This window comes from Pleurodeles waltl, chromosome 4_2, assembly GCF_031143425.1.
Source record: "Pleurodeles waltl isolate 20211129_DDA chromosome 4_2, aPleWal1.hap1.20221129, whole genome shotgun sequence".
In the NCBI taxonomy this organism is placed as follows: Eukaryota; Metazoa; Chordata; class Amphibia; order Caudata; family Salamandridae; genus Pleurodeles; species Pleurodeles waltl.
The window spans coordinates 894,963,641-894,984,243 of record NC_090443.1 but is presented as its reverse complement, the minus strand read 5'-3'; the positions used below and the strand labels follow the sequence as shown (position 1 = coordinate 894,984,243).

The following is a 20,603-nucleotide window of genomic DNA, read 5'->3' as shown; positions in this document are numbered from 1 at the left end:
TATGGGGGTAACATGCCAGGCAAGATGGTGCTTTCCTACACTGCCATGCTCAAAACAACAATTTGGGGCCGGTACAGAAACAAACAAAAGAGTGATTAAGAGAACAATATGCTGCCACGGAGGGGCCCCAAGAGGTATCACATGTTTTGGGTACATTGCTTAACCTTCACCAACAAATTTCAGTGGTTTGAGCCAGAACTACAGCTACTTTTTCTAACTCAGGGAGCACTTCAGGTAAAAAGCAAGACGTATATACTGGCGATTAGCCAAACAAAACATGAGTGCAGACAAAAAAACAATTATGAGAATGTCGGTAATGAAACAACAGAGTATTAGAACAAAGAAAAGGGAGCTAAGTGAATGAAAAAACATGAAAAATCAAAAGCGAAAGTAAAGTATTTTTGTAATATAATCAATGTTTTATTTTGTCCATATTTAAATACATCTAAATAATAATATTGTAAAACACTTTAAATAAAAAGAAATGGTGTCTGATTTCTCACAAAAACTGGATTTTCTCTCTCTCTCTGCGTCAGAACAAACCTTAATAATTTAGCAGCTTCAAGTAGGATCTTGGAGCCTCTTTCCTGCCTCTTTTTATGTTGGGATTATGAAGAGTTCGTAGTCAGAGTTTAGGGCTTTGGTTCCAAGTGTCTGATACATTACAGCTTTCCTGCAAGATAGAGTTATCCCAGTGGTATAATAAAATCTGAAATCAGAACCCCGGTCCTAAGTGCAAAACATGACACATTTTATGGCATTTTTTCATAGAGATTACAGTTATATAAAATCAGAAATCTAGGAATCATGGCCTTTTAATGCCTTTCATTTGCACAGAAATTGCCCAAAACGACGGCTTAAAATGTTTCTGGTATAGAAATCCTATCATGTGGCCATTTCATATCATGAAACGCAAACAGATTGTAGGGTTTGTTTTTTTAAGTCATCTTTCTCCTCCCCCATCTCCTGCATTCTTTCTGCCTTCGTTAGGTAACATTTGTGTCTTTGCTCTCCTTGCCTGTTCTTGCTTTCAATCTAATTCGTAATAGCATGCTCTCAGCCCTCTGAACTGATCTCTATGGGTGTCTGTCTCCCATCTCCCACCTCCCACAGGCTCAAACAGGGGGTGCCAGCCTGCACAGCAACACGCCGTACACCCACCAGGTCTTTAGCACACACGGCCTGTGAAAGTGCTTGGGTTTAACCCAAGTGACGTGATCCGGCAGCAACTTTTACCAAAAAAAGTGTGCATTATTTCATCACGGTTGTCAAGTTACAGAGTTTTAAATATCTGAAAGATTTGGGAGTAAAGGCATTGTAATGTGTGTTTAAAAGTGTCATTTTTCGTTTAGTTCTAGCTAAGGATATCTGGACCTCTATATACCTGTAGGTAGTCTAATAAATAGTTCGAGTGAATTACATATGTACACTTAGTTCCCCCTAGATATTCTGATGAGCACTCCTATTTGGCAAAATAAGCTTTGCTTCAATTGTTGAACATGTTAGATATGTATAGCTCTGGCTCCTTAGGAATGGGACAAGTAAGTGGGAGGCCAGCTCTTGTAAGGTTTAACGTCTGAAGCTGGGAATCTTCAGGAAAAAGGTAAGTAAAAACATTTCTGCTTGGTGCCTGCCTTTGCTCCAGCAGGCTTGTGCCACGCCAGTAGCAGATAAGAAGATTTTCTCAATTTTAATACAATAGTATTGTGAGTTAATGGCACACATACGGGTTCACCACTTAAGAATATCAAAATTCTGCCTCTACTGAGGTACTATAAATGTAGGCTTAGGGTCCCGGTCCAGCCAGAGTAAAACTGGACACAAGTGTCAGGTGCTTTGAAAACCACAAATGTCTCTTGCATTGGGTATCCTTGATTTGCTATTATGTGAATAGTGCAAATGTCTCTTTAGCATAAACCTATTTTAATTTCACAAGCCTACACGAACCGCAGACGAAGTGAGGAGGGAACCGCGCCAGGGCAAAATTCTACACGTTCACAGATCTGGCCAGAGCTTTTCCAAATGTAAGCTGTTTTCTCAATGTGAACATTTTTAATTCTGCAGTCTGTAATATTTTTGTACAAGTGGGCTCGAAAAACAGTACAAAAAATTCCCCAAAACTAAAGAGAAATCTTCATCTGCGTTTAGGCGACGGTGATGGTGTATGCGCTCCATTTTCTGCACGTGGCTTGGCCAGTAGTAGAGCCGCTTGAATCCTGAAGTGAGTCCTGGATTCCATTGAGTAATTCTTGTAATTATTCCTGAAAACAAACGAGAGGCAATATAAGAACCTAACACCTAAGACATAGTTAAATCTCACATTTTGCTACTGTAGAATGCACTTCACCAGGATCCACCTCCAGTAGTTCTATAATGTACAAACAGTTTTCAGTAAAACTTCACCTCAAGATCAGCAGGCTAGCATTAAGAATAAATCTTTTATTGCAACTCCATGTAGCCTTTAAAAGTAACTTCAACCAGACTTAAAATAGAATCAGAAGGCCATAGTCCATATAAGCCAGAACTCAGCAGTTATATTTCTCTTTATTGCTGCTTTTTCACAGTTAAGTAACCGCTAACAATGCTTTTTTGAACCTTTTTATTGAGGTGTATATATGATTTAAGGTTTTAATTAAATGACTTGTTTGACCTATCATTTGAATTAACTTGTTATTTTACTGTAGCTGCATTTTCCAATGTACAGGAGTTTCAGGTTTTTTAATGCCGTTTTAGGCTTTGTTTTCGGTTTGCCTTTCTGATTTAAATTATTTTTGTCACTTTGTCCACCTTGATTTAGCTGGTTGTATGACAGACCACGCATGCCTTTACCACGAATTTTGTTGTAAAAGCATGCTTAGTAAAGACATATGTGGAAACGGCATGCGTCATTCTGTAATACAACCTCCCCACCCGCCCTGAGACCCAAAACTACCCCTGCCCCTAATAAATAAACTACCCAGACACCCCCACCTGCCCTGAGCTCTAAAACCTTCCCCCCTAATGAGTAAAGTACCCCGACCACCCACCCACCCTAAGCACTAACTCCACCCACACTCCTAAAAACTACCCACCAACCATGCCCTAACCCCACTTACCTCACTCTGTCCTCTCCATATCCTTCATCCTCTTCTCTCCTCCCTCCGAATGCCCTTCCTTAAACCTCCCCCAACCCCTGAAAAATAAAGTACCCTGCCCCCACCCTAAGCCCTAAAAAAAAAAAATCCTGCCCTTCCCCTACCCTAAGTTCTCTAAACCCTACAAAAAAAGACCCAAACCCTCCCACCCCTGCCCCTAAAAGAAAATAGCGCGACCCCTCTACCACCCACCCCAAGCCCTTAATCCACCCACTCCTAAAAACTACCCACAACCCTGGCCAGGCCCCACTTACCTCACCGTGTCCTCCTACGATCCACTCTGACTTTTTCTAAGCCTTAACCATGCATATGCGTAGTTTAGCACATGTGTGGTTAAGGCACAATAAAAGGCAGACATCGTTCCAGCAAGAGTGGTTACCCTTGCGTGGTAAACGTCTGCGTTGTTCACAATGTATCCCGATTTAGCTTGCCTCTTGTTTTTTCAGGCCGGTGTACCCGCGCTTTTGCGTATTTTGCAAGCGCGGTTCTCAGCATGTAAAGATGCATTGGAGGTTGTTTTTTTCAACTATTTGGGCACATACAAGTACTGTTCACAGGCCCTCACCAACCACTAGATGATAATACTCACATTACTCACTCTCTCTCCCCACAGATGGGGGTTAGTTTTAAAGTTCGAAAAATTATATTTTGCTTGGTTGGTCCGGTCTGTACAATGGTTACTTGTGCGTGTTAATGCCATCCAGAATTTACGCTTGCCTTATTCCAGAATTTTCTGTCCGCGACACACTGTGTCTTTTTTCACCATACAACAATAATTCAAGTCTTTTGCACATAATGGTTGCATGTCACATGTGCATGCTAGTTGTTAGGCACCCCCCTACTAGATTCAACATAATCATGAAATTTCTTCTAAATGATGGCTGTTTTATGCGGCTTTTTTGACATACCGTAATACCTTTATAATTTTAGAATAATAAGACTGACCCTTTTCCTAGACCCCGCGCGGACCACTTGAGGAGATCAATAAGGACGATTTTTGGTAAACCTTTTTTGGTCCTTTTGAGTGTTTATTTAGAAGGATTCCAGGCTTTATATTCACACTTGGTACCCTTTCGTTTCAAGGTGTCTCCACTCAATTTTACCATCCTGATGATGACCCTGCACTGATTAATCTGGATATAGGGTCGAAACGTCCACAGAATACATAACTGTGGTCTGGCTTTCAAATTGATGAAATGTAGGTGTGGATATTTAAAGAATAGATACCCCAGGACAACATTATTATAATTTTTTCCAGTCACATGTATATATGTATATAATACAAGTTCACTTTGTCACTTTGCACTGAGCCGTCACCATACAGAAGTACCTTATTTTTATATTATTATTTTTAGATCATTCTAAGTTTTTTAGATACTGAATAAAATTGTATATTTCCCTTTCTTTCCTTCTACACACTATGGGCCTCATCATGAGTCTGGCGGTCACGTGGATGGTAGCCAGACAGCCGCCAATGCAGCGATCTGAACGCAAACACCTCTGTCCTACTAATAAGGGATAACTGGACCTGGCACAGGGTGGAAGTACCACAGGGTACCCACTATAAGCCAGGCCAACCTCCTACAGTGATGCAGAAGTTTGGTGCCTGCATTGGCAGGGGGAAGATTCCGTCGACCCACAGGAGATTTCTTCTTGATTTCCAGTGCAGGGTGAAGGCAGACAGCCCTCAGAGCATGCACCACTAGGAAACAGTCGAGAAAGCCGGCAGGATGAGGCACTACAATGTTGCTGGCAGTCTTCTTGCTACTTTGTTGCGGTTATGCAGGCGTCCTGGAGCAGTCAGCGGTCGATCCTTGGCAGAAGTCGAAGAGGGAAGTGCAGAGGAACTCTGGTGAGCTCTTGCATTCGTTATCTGGTGAGATGCCCACAGGAGAGACCCTAAATAGCACACAGAGGAGGATTGGCTACTGAGAAAGGTAAGCACCTATGAGGAGGGTTCTCTGACGTCACCTGCTGGCACTGGCCACTCAGAGCAGTCCAGTGTGCCCCAAACACCTCTGTTTCCAAGATGGCAGAGGTCTGGGACACACTGGAGGAGCTCTGGGCACCTCCCCTGGGAGGTACTGGTCAGGGGAGTGGCCACTCCCCTTTCCTTTGTCCAGTTTCGCGCTAGAGCAAGGCTGGGGGATCCCTGAACCGGTGTAGACTGGCTTATGCAGAGATGGGTACCATCTGTGCCCATCAAAGCATTTCCAGAGGCTGGGGGAGGCTACTTCTACCCAGCCCTTCACACCTATTTCCAAAGGGAGAGGGTGTAACACCCTCTTTCAGAGGAAATCCTTTGTTCTGCCTTCCTGGGCCAGGGCTGCCTGGGCCCCAGGGGGGCAGAATCCTGTCTGAGGAGTTGGCAGCAGCAGCTGCAGTGGAAACCCCGGAAAGGCAGTTTGGCAGTACCCGGGTTCTGTGCTAGAGACCCGGGTGATCATGGAATTGTCACACCAATACCAGAATGGTGTTGGGGTGACAATTCCATGATCTTAGACATGTTACATGGCCATGTTCGGAGTTACCATTGTGACGCTATACATAGGTAGTGACCTATGTATAGTGCACGCGTGTAACTGTCTCCCCGCACTCACAAAGTCTGGGGAATTTGCCCTGAACGATGTGGGGGCACCTTGGCTAGTGCCAGGGTGCCCACACACTAAGTAACTTGGCACCGAACCTTCACCAGGTGAAGGTTGGACATATAGGTGACTTATAAGTTATTTATGTGCAGTGAAAAATGGCTGTGAAATAACGTGGACGTTATTTCACTCAGGCTGCAGTGGCAGGCCTGTGTAAGAATTGTCAGAGCTCCCTATGGATGGCAAAAGAAATGCTGCAGCCCATAGGGATCTCCTGGAACCCCAATACCCTGGATACCTCAGTACCATATACAAGGGAATTATATGGGTGTACCAGTATGCCAATGTGAATTGGTAAATTTAGTCACTAGCATGTAGTGACAAATTTGGAAAGCAGAGAGAGCATAAACACTGATGTTCTTGTTAGCAGAGCCTCAGTGATACAGTTAGCTACCACACAGGGAACACATACAGGGCACATACTATAAGCACTGGGGCCCTGTGAGAAGGTAGCCTCTTTCTAGCCTTGTTACCCCCACTTTTGGCCTGTTTGTGAGTGTATGTCAGGGTGTTTGTCACTGTTTTCACTGTCTCACTGGGATCCTGATAGCCAGGCCTCAGTGCTCATAGTGAAAACACTATGTTTTCAGTATGGTTGTTATGTGTCACTGGGATCCTGCTGGTCAGGACCCCAGTGCTCATAGGTTTGTGGCCTATATGTATGTGTCACTGGGTCCCTGTCACACAGGGCCCCAGTGCTCATAGGTGTGCATGTATATGTTCCCTGTGTGGTGCCTAACTGTCTCACTGAGGCTCTGCTAACCAGAACCTCAGTGGTTATGCTCTCTCATTACTTTCAAATTGTCACTAACAGGCTAGTGACCAATTTTACCAATTTACATTGGCTTACTGGAACACCCTTATAATTCCCTAGTATATGGTACTGAGGTACCCAGGGTATTGGGGTTCCAGGAGATCCCTATGGGCTGCAGCATTTCTTTTGCCACCCATAGGGAGCTCTGACAATTCTTACACAGGCCTGCCACTGCAGCCTGAGTGAAATAACGTCCATGTTATTTCACAGCCATTTAACACTGCACTTAAGTAACTTATAAGTCACCTATATGTCTAACCTTTACCTGGTAAAGGTTAGGTGCAAAGTTACTTAGTGTGAGGGCACCCTGGCACTAGCCAAGGTGCCCCCACATTGTTCAGAGCCAATTCACTGAACTTTGTGAGTGCGGGGACACCATTACACGCGTGCACTACATATAGGTCACTACCTATATGTAGCTTCACCATGGTAACTCCGAATATGGCCATGTAACATGTCTATGATCATGGAATTGCCCCCTCTATGCCATCCTGGCATTGTTGGTACAATTCCATGATCCCAGTGGTCTGTAGCACAGACCCTGGTACTGCCAGACTGCCCTTCCTGGGGTTTCTCTGCAGCTGCTGCTGCTGCCAACCCCTCAGACAGGCAGCTGCCCTCCTGGGGTCCAGCCAGGCCTGGCCCAGGATGGCAGAACAAAGAACTTCCTCTGAGAGAGGGTGTGACACCCTCTCCCTTTGGAAAATGGTGTGAAGGCAGGGGAGGAGTAGCCTCCCCCAGCCTCTGGAAATGCTTTGTTGGGCACAGATGTGCCCAATTCTGCATAAGCCAGTCTACACCGGTTCAGGGACCCCTTAGCCCCTGCTCTGGCGCGAAACTGGACAAAGGAAAGGGGAGTGACCACTCCCCTGACCTGCACCTCCCCTGGGAGGTGTCCAGAGCTCCTCCAGTGTGTTCCAGACCTCTGCCATCTTGGAAACAGAGGTGCTGCTGGCACACTGGACTGCTCCGAGTGGCCAGTGCCACCAGGTGACGTCAGAGAATCCTGCTGATAGGCTCCTTCAGGTGTTAGTAGCCTTTCCTCTCTCCTAGGTAACCAAACCCTCTTTTCTGGCTATTTAGGGTCTCTGTCTCTGGGGAAACTTTAGATAACGAATGCATGAGCTCAGCCGAGTTCCTCTGCATCTCCCTCTTCACCTTCTGATAGGGAATCGACCGCTGACCGCGCTGGAAGCCTGCAAACCTGCAACATAGTAGCAAAGACGACTACTGCAACTCTGTAACGCTGATCCTGCCGCCTTCTCGACTGTTTTCCTACTTGTGCATGCTGTGGGGGTAGTCTGCCTCCTCTCTGCACCAGAAGCTCCGAAGAAATCTCCCGTGGGTCGACGGAATCTTCCCCCTGCAACCGCAGGCACCAAAAAGCTGCATTACCGGTCCCTTGGGTCTCCTCTCAGCACGACGAGCGAGGTCCCTCGAATCCAGCGACACCGTCCAAGTGACCCCCACAGTCCAGTGACTCTTCAGCCCAAGTTTGGTGGAGGTAAGTCCTTGCCTCACCTCGCTGGGCTGCATTGCTGGGAACCGCGACTTTGCAAGCTTCTCCGGCCCCTGTGCACTTCCGGCGGAAATCCTGTGTGCACAGCCAAGCCTGGGTCCACGGCACTCTAACCTGCATTGCACGACTTTCTAAGTTGGTCTCCGGCGACGTGGGACTCCTTTGTGCAACTTCGGCGCGCACCGTTTCACGCATCCTCGTAGTGCCTGTTTCTGGCACTTCTCCGGGTGCTACCTGCTTCAGTGAGGGCTCTTTGTCTAGCTCGACGTCCCCTCTCGCTGCAGGTCCAATTTGCGACCTTCTGGTCCCTCCTGGGCCCCAGCAGCGTCCAAAAACGCCAAACGCACGATTTGCGTGTAGCAAGGCTTGTTGGCGTCCATCCGGCGGGAAAACACTTCTGCACGACTCTCCAAGGCGTGGGGGATCCATCCTCCAAAGGGGAAGTCTCTAGCCCTTATCGTTCCTGCAGTATTCACAGTTCTTCAGCCTAGTAAGAGCTTCTTTGCACCAACCGCTGGCATTTCTTGGGCATCTGCCCATCTCCGAGCTGCTTGTGACTTTTGGACTTGGTCCCCTTGTTCCACAGGTACCTTCAGACAGGAATCCATCGTTGTTGCATTGCTGATTTGTGTTTTCCTTGCATTCTCCCTCTAACACGACTATTTTGTCCTTAGGAGAACTTTGGTGCACTTTGCACTCACTTTTCAGGGTCTTGGGGAGGGTTATTTTTCTAACTCTCACTATTTTCTAATAGTCCCAGCGACCCTCTACAAGGTCACATAGGTTTGGGGTCCATTCGTGGTTCGCATTCCACTTCTGGAGTATATGGTTTGTGTTGCCCCTATCCCTATGTTTCCCCATTGCATCCTATTGTAACTATACATTGTTTGCACTGTTTTCTAAGACTATACTGCATATTTTTGCTATTGTGTATATATATCTTGTGTATATTTCCTATCCTCTCACTGAGGGTACACTCTAAGATACTTTGGCATATTGTCATAAAAATAAAGTACCTTTATTTTTAGTATAACTGTGTATTGTGTTTTCTTATGATATTGTGCATATGACACTAAGTGGTACTGTAGTAGCTTCACACGTCTCCTAGTTCAGCCTAAGCTGCTCTGCTAAGCTACCATTATCTATCAGCCTAAGCTGCTAGACACCCTATACACTAATAAGGGATAACTGGGCCTGGTGCAAGGTGCAAGTACCCCTTGGTACTCACTACAAGCCAGTCCAGCCTCCTACAGGCCCTGTCTGGCAGGGTCCCAGTGACACAAGGACTAAAACAACATACATACAGTGAAATATGGGGGTAATATGCCAGGCAAGATGGTACTTTCCTACACACAGCATAGCCTGGGTCTCCAGCTCTCCGTCCTGCATTGCCCAACCCTCGGAGTTGGACTCCGACGTCGTGGGACCCTCCTTTTGTGACTCCGGTTACACCAATCTTCTAAGTGCCTGCTCCGGTACTTCTGCGGGTGCTGCCTGCTTCTGTGGGGGCTCTCTGAATTGCTGAGCGCCCCCTCTGTCTCCTCCTCCAAGGGGCGACATCCTGGTCCTTCCTGGTTCCCAGCAGCACCCAAAAACCTCTATTGCGACCCTTGCAGCTAGCAAGGCTTGTTTGCAGTACTTCTGCGTGGAAACACTTCTGCAACATCCAGCACGCCGTGGGACATCTACCTTCCGAAGGAGAAGTTCCTAGCCCTTTTCGTTGTCGGAGAATCTTTGGCTTCTTCCACCCAGAGGCAGCCCTTTTGCACCTTCATCCGGGGTTTCCTGGGCTCCTGCCCCCACTGGACACTATTGTGACTCTTGGACTTGGTCCCCTTGACTTGTAGGTCCTCACGTCCAGGAATCCGTCTTCAGTGTTTTGCTGGTGCTTGTGGTTCTTGCAGAATCCCCCTATCACGACTAATGTGTCTTTCTGGGGTAGTAGGGTAACTTTACTCCTACTTTTCAGGGTCTTGGGGTGGGGTATCTTGGACTCCCTGACTGTTTTCTTACAGTCCCAGCGACCCTCTACAAGCTCCCATAGGTCTGGTGTCCATTCGTGATTCACATTCCACTTTGGGAGTATATGGTTTGTGTTGCCCCTAGACCTATGTTCACCTATTGCATCCTATTGTGATTCTACATTGTTTGCACTACTTTTCTTACTGTTACTTACCTGTTTTGGGTTTGTGTACACATATCTTATGTATATTACTTACCTTCTAAGTGATGGTAATCTCTGAGATACTTTTGGCATATTGTTATAAAAATAAAGTACCTTTATTTCTAGTAACTCTGAGTATTGTGTTTTCTTATGATATTGTGCTATACGATATAAGTGGTATCGTAGGAGCTTTGCATGTCTCCTAGTTCAGCCTAAGCTGATAGAAACACCTCTATTCTACTAATAAGGGATAACTGGACCTGGCCAGGATGTAAGTACCACAAAGTACCCACTATAAGCCAGGATAGCCTCCTACAGTTCAACCTTGGCTGCTCTGCTATAGTTAACTACCTCTATCAGCCTAAGCTGCCAGAACACTACTACACTGTACTAATAAGGGATAACTGGACCTGGCATAAGGTGTAAGTACCACTGCTACCCACTACAAGCCAGGCCAGCCTCCTACACCTATATAGGCTCCACAAGTCACTTCCAGAGCGAACCTGTGTCAGTGAAGAGCCACCTGACACCACCTAGTGCACCGAGGTACTGCTGAAAAGTTTCTGGATCCAGTCTGATGCATAGGGAATATTTAAAAGATGAACCTACAGCAAGAAGTCTCTATCAGAAACTCTAAGATACTCATAGTCTAGGAAGGATTCCTTCAAGGGAGGGTGGGCATTGCAAAACCACAAGAGAATTGTAAACATCACTGTATAATGCAAAAGACATTTTTATGCAGACAGATTTAATATTTCAAGGTTCATGATTCACTTAGAACTAATACCACTCCATCAAAACCAATTTCCAATTAATTTTATACTTTTTAACTCTTACGTCATAGTTATGAGACATTCAAAAGTATGTAGTCTGCAGAATTCAAGAATGGAAAAGGTAAGTTCATATTTTTACTCAGATATAAATAATCTGAAAGGTAAGCCAATTTTCCCAGTCATATTTCAATTGTATAGGCTACAACCACTTTGCCCTAGAATAATTTAAAGCAACAAATGTTTACTGTAGTTCTTCTAGTGACACCAATTATAGGTAATCTCCTTTAGGCTCTTCTAGGCTCCACCCTCATAGTTCATGTAGGAGGCTGGCCTGGCCCGACGCCTGCATAACCGCAACAAAGTAGCAAGAAGACTACCAGCAACATTGTAGCGCCTCATCCTGCCAGCTTCCTCGACTGTTTCCAGGTGGTGCTATGGACAGCTAGCTGTCAGAAAGCTTTTGAGGAGCTCAAACAGGCCATGTGCTCTGCACCTGTCCTAAAAAGCCCATGTTACTCCAAGAAAGTCATTGTTCAAACTGATGCATCTGAATTAGGGGTAGGGGCAGTCTTATCACAACTGAATTCTGAGGGCCAGGATCAACCAGTTGCTTTTATCAGCAGAAAGTTGACCCCTAGAGAAAAGCGTTGGTCTGCCATAGAGAGGGAGCCCTTTGCTGTGGTCTGGGCACTGCAAAAGTTGAGGCCATACCTGTTTGGCACTCACTTTATTGTTCAGACAGACCACAAACCTCTACTTTGGCTAAAACAAATGAAAGGTGAAAACCCTAAATTGTTGAGGTGGTCCATATCTCTACAGGGAATGGACTATATAGTGGAACATAGACCTGGGAGTACCCACTCCAATGCAGATGGACCCTCCAGATATTAACACTTAGACAATGAAGACTCATCAGATCATGGCTAGTACTATTGTCCTTCGTTTGGGGGGGGGGGGGGGAGGGTTGTGTAGGACTGTACCATCTTGCCTGGCATGTTACCCCCATATTTCACTGTATGTATGTTGTTTTAGCCCTTGTGTCACTGGGATCCTGCCAGGCAGGACCCCAGTGCTCATAGTATGTGCCCTGTATGTGTTCCCTGTGTGGTGCCTAACTGTATCACTGAGGCTCTGCTAACCAGAACCTCAGTGTTTATGCTCTCTCTGCTTTCTAAAGTTGTCACTGCAGGCTAGTGACTAAATTTACCAATTCTTATTGGCACACTGGTACACCCATATAATTCCCTAGTATATGGTACTTAGGTACCCAGGGTATTGGGGTTCCAGGAGATCCCTATGGGCTGCAGCATTTATTTTGCCACCCATAGGGAGCTCAGACAATTCTTACACAGGCCTGCCACTGCAGCCTACCTGAAATAAAGTCCACGTTATTTCACAGCCAGTTTTCACTGCACATAAGTAACTTATAAGTCACCTATATGTCTAACCTTCACATGGTGAAGGTTGGGTACCAAGTTACTTAGTGTGTGGGCACCCTGGCACTAGCCAATGTGCCCCCACATTGTTCAGGGCAATTTCCCTGGACTTTGTGAGTGCGGGGACACCATTACACACGTGCACTATACATAGGTCACTACCTATGTATAGCGTCACAATAGTAACTCCCAACATGGCCATGTAACATGTCTAAGATCATGGAAGGGACAATTCCATCATCCCCCGGGTCTCTAGCACAGAACCCGGGTACTGCCAAACTGCCTTTCCGGGGTTTCCACTGCAGCTGCTGCTGTTGCCAACCCCTCAGACAGGTTTCTGCCCTCGTGGGGTCCAGGCAGCCCAGTCCAGGAAGGCAGAACAATGGATTTCCTATGAGAGAGGGTGTTACACCCTATCCCTTTGGAAATAGGTGTGAAGGGCTGGGGAGGAGTAGTCTCCCCCAGCCTCTGGAAATGGTTTGATGAGCACAGATGGTGCCCATCTCTGCATAAGCCAGTCTACACCGGTTCAGGGATCCTCCAGCCCTGCTCTGGCGCAGAACTGGACAAAGGAAAGGGGAGTGACCATTCCCCTGACCAGTACCTCCCAGGGGAGGTGCCTAGAGCTCCTCCAGTGTGTCCCAGACCTCTGCCATCTTGGAAACAGAGGTGTTGGGGGCACACTGGACTGCTCTGAGTGGCCAGGGCCAGCAGGTGACGTCAGAGACCCCCTCTGATAGGCTCTTACCTTTCTTGGTAGCCAATCCTCCTTTCTTGGTAGCCAAACCTCCTTTTATGGCTATTTAGGGTCTGTGCTTTGGGGAATTCTTCAGATAACGAATTCAAGAGCTCACCAGAGTTCCTCTGCATCTCCCTCTTCGACTTCTGCCAAGGATCGACCGCTGACTTCTCCAGGACGCCTGCAAAACCGCAACAAACTAGCAAGACGACTACCAGCAACATTGTAGCGCCTCATCCTGCCGGCTTTCTCGACTGTTTCCTGGTGGTGCATGCTCTGGGGATCACCTGCCTTCACCCTGCACTGGAAGCCAAGAAGAAATCTCCAGTGGGTCGACAGAATCTTCCCCCTGCTAACGCAGGCACCAAAAGACTGCATCACCGGTCCTCTGGGTCCCCTTTCATCCTGACGAGCGTGGTGCCTGGAACACAGGAACTCTATCCAAGTGAGTCTCACAGTCCAGTGATCCTTCAGTCCAAGTTTGGTGGAGGTAAGTCCTTGCCTCCCCACGCTAGACTGCAAACCTGTGTACTGCGTGATTTGCAGCTGCTCCGGCTCCTGTGCACTCTTCCAGGATTTCCTTTGTGCACATACTAGCCTGGGTCAGCGGCACTCCGTCCTGTAGTGCTCAACCCTCTGAGCTGGCCTCCGGCTTCGTGGGACCCTCCTTTGTGACTCTGAGCCAGCTCCGGTTCACAAATCTTCTAAGTGCCTGTTCGGGTACTTCTGCGGGTGCTGCCTGCTCCTGTAAGGGCTCTCTGAGTTGCTGAGCGCCCCGTCTGTCTCCTCCTCCAAGGGGCGATATCCTGGTCCTTCCTGGTCCCCACCAGCACCCAAAAACCTCTACCACGACCCTGGCAGCTAGCAAGGCTTGTTTGCGGTATTTCTGCGTGGGAACGCTTCTGCAACCTTCCTCGCGACGTGGGACATCTTGCATCCAAAGGAGAAGTTCCTAGTCCTCTTCGTTCTTGCAGAATTCCAAGCTTCTTCCATTCGGAGGCAGCTTCCTTGCACCTTCATCCGGGGTTTCCTGGGCTCCTGTCCCCCGGACACTGTTGAGACTATGGGACTTGGTCCCCTTGCTTGGCAGGTCCTCAGGCCCAGGAATCAATTTTCAGCACACTGCTGGTGTTTGTTGTTCTTGCAGAATCGCCCTATCACGACTATTGTGCTCTTTTGGGGTAGTAGGTGTACTTTACTCCTACTTTTCAGGGTCTTGGGGTGGGGTATCTTGGACACCCTGACTGCTTTCTTACAGTCCCAGCGACCCTCTACAAGCTTCCATAGGTCTGGGGTCCATTTGTGATTCGCATTCCACTTTTGGAGTATATGGTTTGTGTTGCCCCTAGACCTATGTTTGACTATTGCAACCTATTGTAATTCTACACTGTTTGCATTACTTTTCTGACTCTTACTTAGCTGTTTTGGGTTTGTGTACATATAACTTGTGTATATTACTTACCTTCTTACTGAGAGTACTCACTGAGATACTTGTGGCATATTGTCATAAAAATAAAGTACCTTTATTTTTAGTAACTCTGAGTATTGTGTTTTCTTATGATATTGTGCATATGATATAAGTGGTATAGTAGGAGCTTTGCATGTCTCCTAGTTCAGCCTATGCTGCTTTGCCATAGCTACCTTCTTATCAGCCTAAGCTGCTAGAAACACATCTATTCTACTAATAAGGGATAACTGGACCTGGCACAGGGTGCAAGTACCACAGGGTACCCACTATAAGCCAGGCCAGCCTCCTACAATAAGGGATAACTGGACCTGGCACAGGGTGTAAGTACCACAAGGTACCCACTATAAACCACGCCAGCCTCCTACATCTATGCTTGCCTTTTGTTTGCATGCTTTATGTACTTTATCAGATGCTAGTTAGATTATGTTAAGAGTGAATTTTTAGAGCTCTTAATGTTTGTAACGTCTGTTCTGTTAAACAGCAACACACTTGGAGAAAGACAAAAAAAATTGTTTATGGGTTTTGTGTTGCGCTAATACTGCTTGATGGCCGATTTCCAGCGCAGAAGCAGTAGGGTGGGGAGAAAAGGGACACAGAACGGGTCTGTTGAGGCGGAGTCAGTGGTGGCGCCTCTACGGCGTTCACATAAAGTGCTCTTCATACTCAAATAGTAGTCCAGTTCAAAGTGGGTATGCAGCAGAAGAAAGTGAGGATCCTTGGAAGCGGAGTGACGTGTAATTAAAGAGCATGTATCTTGCCTTCAGCTTTAGGACCACAGGTAACTGACCAGTTAGAAGGGGCTGGACTGATTCCATCGGTTCAGCCGGTGGTGCACCCACACAACACCTTGTGTATAGTGCATTGCACCTGTAAGTCGGCATGCTGTTGGATCAGCGCCAGCCACGCTGTAAAATAACAGATTCGCTCAATAATAAAGAATGGACTAGCGGCCCAAAAGCTTGTTTTGTTTTCCCTGTTTTTAGTTCTCTCACATCTACCCTTGGGTAGTTCTTCTGGGCAAGAAGGCGCTGGTCAGTTGAGGATCTGAACTAGTTATTCAGGGAAAAATACATGTTTTGCAGCAGTTAAAACCGTGTAAGCTCCTGCACACTGTGAAAATATGATAAGTTAATAAATACGGATATCCTACGCCTCAGAAATAAGAACAGTTACAGTTCTGCTCTCCTAAAGTAGATAATCTTTCTATTGTGTGCACTTCTAATCTCCTGCATTACTGAATACAGTTAGTTGACTGTTTTACCGCCACAGTGCGGAGGCTGTTGTCTGGCTGGCTGAATCTGCAGTGCTTATCGCTAGCATTTTTGGACTGTTTGGCTTTTTCAGTTTTGGAACTTGGTAAAAGGTACTAAATACAGAACAAAAGTACTATTATGCACACAGAGAGGGGATGGGGGTGCATTGACATTCTGCTTAGCTTGTTTAAAATGCGAACAATGCATAGGCCTGCAGCCATGTACACATCAGCAAAATGCCTGCAAGAAACTCCTTTCCCACTTCTCAGTAACCTCTTCGGGCCTGTCTGTGGCCGGCAGCGATGCTCCGACGTGCAGACTACGGGGAGAAAATCCAGACGTTCTTTTGAAGCGCAAACGGCACAAGTTGCCATTGAACTAAGGAGGGATATTAACATTCTTAAAAAATACAATTATTTGCACGCTGCAAGTTAATCGTGTAACTTTGTGTATGAATGCATGGAGGCAATGAGTTGGGATAACGCTAGAAGGTTTATTTTACGTGGAAGTTTGAAATGTGCTTAACGTTAGTGCAACTTATTTCTACTAGTATTGATCATGAAAATACACAAACACAAACGTGACCACTACTTGGTGCAACGTTACAGCTTTTTATGTGTGTGGGAGGGGCTTAACGAAGGCCCCGGCAGCCCATGTGGTGCATTGGGGCCCCGACCCATAGGGGCCCCCAACACTTCGAAGGGCCCCCACTGAACCCAAGATCAACGACTATCTGTCAGCTACTGGAGCCTGAGGGGCCCCTCGTCACATTCGACAGGGAGACCCCATAATATTGTGTTCACGCTACTGATGTTTGGATGTCTGCATTACTGTGAAGGTTTGTGTTCTTTGTGGGAGCCCTCATCTCTTGTAAGTTCCACCCTCTGCGGCATATGCAGTTTGGATATTCGTGCAGGGTTGTAGTATCTACCTAGCTACGTAAATCCTATGTATGACTCATATATGTTTTCTTGTGTATCTGGTGTGTTCTGGACGTTTGTGCGCGTGTGTCCGTCTCCGTTTAGGTTCTGCCACAAGTAACTGCATAACAACAGTATTTCCTGCAGTAAGCAAATCTCATTGATCTGGTCTCGTTCACCAAAAAACACTTATGTCACCTTTGAAAGATACGTGGAATTCACAATACTTCTGTGCCTGGTCCCTTTCGTTGTCACATTATAACCTATTGCCCAAAGATGTGCTTCAAGGAGTGTATTTCACGCTTGTTAAATATTAGGATCACTCCGCGATGGCCATGCCTCTTCCCTCTCTTTCAAGGTGCCAAGTGCTCATAAATTGCTAATAACTGCGCCTGTACGGGGCAAGTCTCAACAACCAGTCTCTGGAAGTCGGCTCGCTAAAGAAAGATTCTGAAAGAGTTTTACAGAAGCCTCGGTGGATCCAAAGAAGGAGGCGGTGCATTGGTCCACAGGGCTTCACATTAGCAAGAAAATCCACCACAACACATTCAGCAGCACGACTATGTCAAATAGTCCAGTAAGAGGCGGGATCATGTTCTCCGTGGATGTTTAATAATCCTCAGTCACAGAAAGATGGGGCTGGTCAGCATCTCACGGGTTTATTCCACACAGATATTCCCACTCTAACGAGAGGTTCCAGTTGGTTATCACCCCTCAACCAGGGATGCGTGTGCATAGCAGCACTGTGAAATAACACTTCGGGCCTGATTTATGAAAAGTTAGTGTCGCCTGTGCGTCATTTTTTTATGCAAAATCGGCGCAAACTTACAAAATATAATTATATATAATACAAAATATTATAATATAAACAATATTATATTTTGTGAGTTTGCGCCGCTTTTGCTTAAAAAAATGATGCAAAGACAGCACTAACTTTTCATGAATCAGGCCCTTGGTGTCTAAGAGCTTCAACTCCTCGCCTTACTGCTACAAAATATTCTGGCCAAATAATCTGATGATAGACCTCAAGAAGTCAGTTTCTCCCATAGCCACAGGAAGCAGAGCTCCAATCTGCATTTCACCCCACTTCGCTGCCTGAAATCAATGGCGAGGGCCTCGCTTCAAGTAAAGAGGGATATGGCTGCTTCTATCTGTGATGGGATGGAAGATATATCCTATGTGTGTACTAATCAACATCTCATAACACACAGCTGTTCCAGAGTTTTACAGTTATGACACCCTTGTCTAGACCCATCATGCCCAACATATACAACGTCTGAAATGTGGCTCATGTAAATGGAAGGAGAGGGTGGGGTCCACAACAGACTGACTGTTTTTTGCTGATACCCCATCCAGCTTCTTCCTTCTGTAGCGTAGCGTAGGCTGTACACCTGCATACCCGCTGCTGCGCTCATGCCGCCAGTCAGATGTCACTTGCAATCGGACAGAAGGACTTAGAGGCTGTGGTTGTCACTAGGGCATCATGGATACCCAGTCGAATCCCTACAGCCGAGATTTAGAGTGACTTTATTTCAGGAGGCAGTGGGCACGGGGAGCAGGCCACTGACATAGTGAGTCCTGTGTTACCCATTCACCGCCTGGGGTTGTGTATGCCACCATGCGGCTGCTCCTCTGATGTACTCACTCTAACCGGGAATCCGAGCAGGGATAGGAGCATGGCAAGGTGGACTAGTGCCGGCTGTGCACTGTGGAGACAGTCCAGGGCGTCTTGCTTGTTAGCAGGTACACTGGGACCTTGAGGTGATAGTTGCTCAAATTGTGCCTAATTTGTGCCTAACCTGTGAATATATTTATGACCTGCATTGAGCGAGATCAGCAGTGGAGCACAACGGAGACAAATAGGAGGTATGTGGACCATCTATACAGGCCTTATTTTCATAGTTTATATCTGTTGTATGAAAAGTGGGAACGGTTGGCAAAGGCTGGACATCAAAGGAAAGTGAGAGGCATCATGCCTAGAAACATCTGGGAGCATCTCCAAAGGATCTTCAAGTTCTAAAAGCTACCACTGGGGGCATAGTCAGAAGAGCAGGAACTAGTGCCAGATTGCTTCATCAGATACTGGTCGTCTAGAATTGAGGTGATTACGGTGGATCCTGTTATTTGTTTAATTGGGAAACTGTCTATACAGTAGAGGTGGAAGGGATATGCACTGAGGCAAAAGAGTGGCCGTGGAAGGTGTACCTTGTGATAATTTGTTGGACAGTATGCCACAAATTAAGTCCAGATCCTAAAGGGTACAGCCACCAAAAAACGGTATGGGACTGTCCTCCACTGAAAAACAATCAAACAGGGCAGGGAAAATAAGTTAAGTATGTTTATGATGGAAGGGTAGGAGGTATCAAGTAGGACACTTCTAAACAAAGCTATAAAGGATTTCATGGGTAAGCAATTTAAGAATAAGTTTGAAGTTAAAGTGTTACCCACATTTACTAAAAAGGCTAATGAAAGAGGAAAAGGGGGGAGAAGTGTAAATGTATGTGAAAGTATAAACCTTCTAGAGTCGGAATGTATACAGGACCAATCACTTACGAAAGAATTAGATTCAAAAATAAAAAATAAGACTTTTCCTGAGCCGAGGCTGTCTTCCTCACCCTGTCTCTCAATATTGGCCACAGAAGGTCCAACTGCCGAAAGGAGAAGTGCTGAATATGGAAATGGGTATGAAAATCCTGGAGCCCCTTAAAGGTAAAAGTAAAATATTGGACCGGGGGTTAATTCCAGCATCAGTAGTAGGAAGAAACTGGGAAGGCCAGATGTGGTAGATATTCATAGAGTGCCCCCTCCCCCCACTCTACAGACCTTATTTTGTTTGGAAATATCAGCCTCCCCGTCATCCTCAATGTTGGACAGAATATTTTTAATGCAAAAAAAAAACTACAATGAATTTTGGAAGCCATAACAGTAAATAATGAATTGGTACAGTCCCAGAAATCTCAGCTGCAGGATGTTGCATCGGAACTAAAGCTAGGAGTACATAGGGAATCATCAGTTTGTCAAGGTCGAGTGAATAGAGAGAATGCTCACCAGAAGACTGAGGGTGTTTCATCAGTATATATCTCGAAAAAACAATGCTGATAAAAAAGACAGGGAATACATATAGAATACAAGTGTTAAATCCTTCATACATTAAGAGTATATAAAAGTACAAAGAAAATCTATAAGAAACAGTAGGAAGGAGAAATTAAAAATATGAAAGACTTTTGAAAGGGTAAATAACCTGATTAAAAAAGACCAATTAGATAAAGTGGAGACTCAGGCATTGTTAAGAGGATTAAGTGTTAAGCAAGGTTGCAAGACATAGACAAAAAGATTGGTAGGGATGGATATTCAGGCGTTTCAAACTAGGGCTACCAGGTTAGCACAAGATCTTGCAGCACTTCACCTAAAGCAAATTATTTAAATGCCTACACATTGCAGTGGTCATCTTCTTGATCCAATTTCCATGATCATAACAAGTATAGCCAAAGAAGATGGGATCCCTATCTTATGGTCAGATAACTACGTAGTTCCCTTTTTGCTTGATTTTCTTAGCGCAGCATACAAACAGCCCCTCCCCCTGTGAAAGCCAAAAGTGCATGGTCCAAACTTGATGTGGGTAATTGGCAGAGTACGCCTAATGAATCCACCCCAGCCATGAAGGATGACACCTCGGAAATGTATAAAACTTTTGAAAGCTGGCTAATGGAGTCTTTAAATCCATTAGTCCCATGT

General features: G+C 45.9%; 1 protein-coding gene across 2 annotated transcripts in view; it reads right to left on the bottom strand.

Moving 5' to 3' along the window:
• Positions 1–394: 394 nt before the first annotated feature.
• Positions 395–20,603, bottom strand: part of TTC39A (tetratricopeptide repeat domain 39A) — a 553,301-nt gene continuing 533,092 nt past the window's right edge. For both annotated transcript variants that reach the window (XM_069232685.1, XM_069232686.1), the window contains exon 18: positions 395–2,261. In XM_069232685.1, the coding sequence (XP_069088786.1) occupies positions 2,135–2,261 (127 nt within the window). In that variant the 3' untranslated portion in view covers positions 395–2,134. The remainder of the gene's footprint in view (positions 2,262–20,603) is intronic.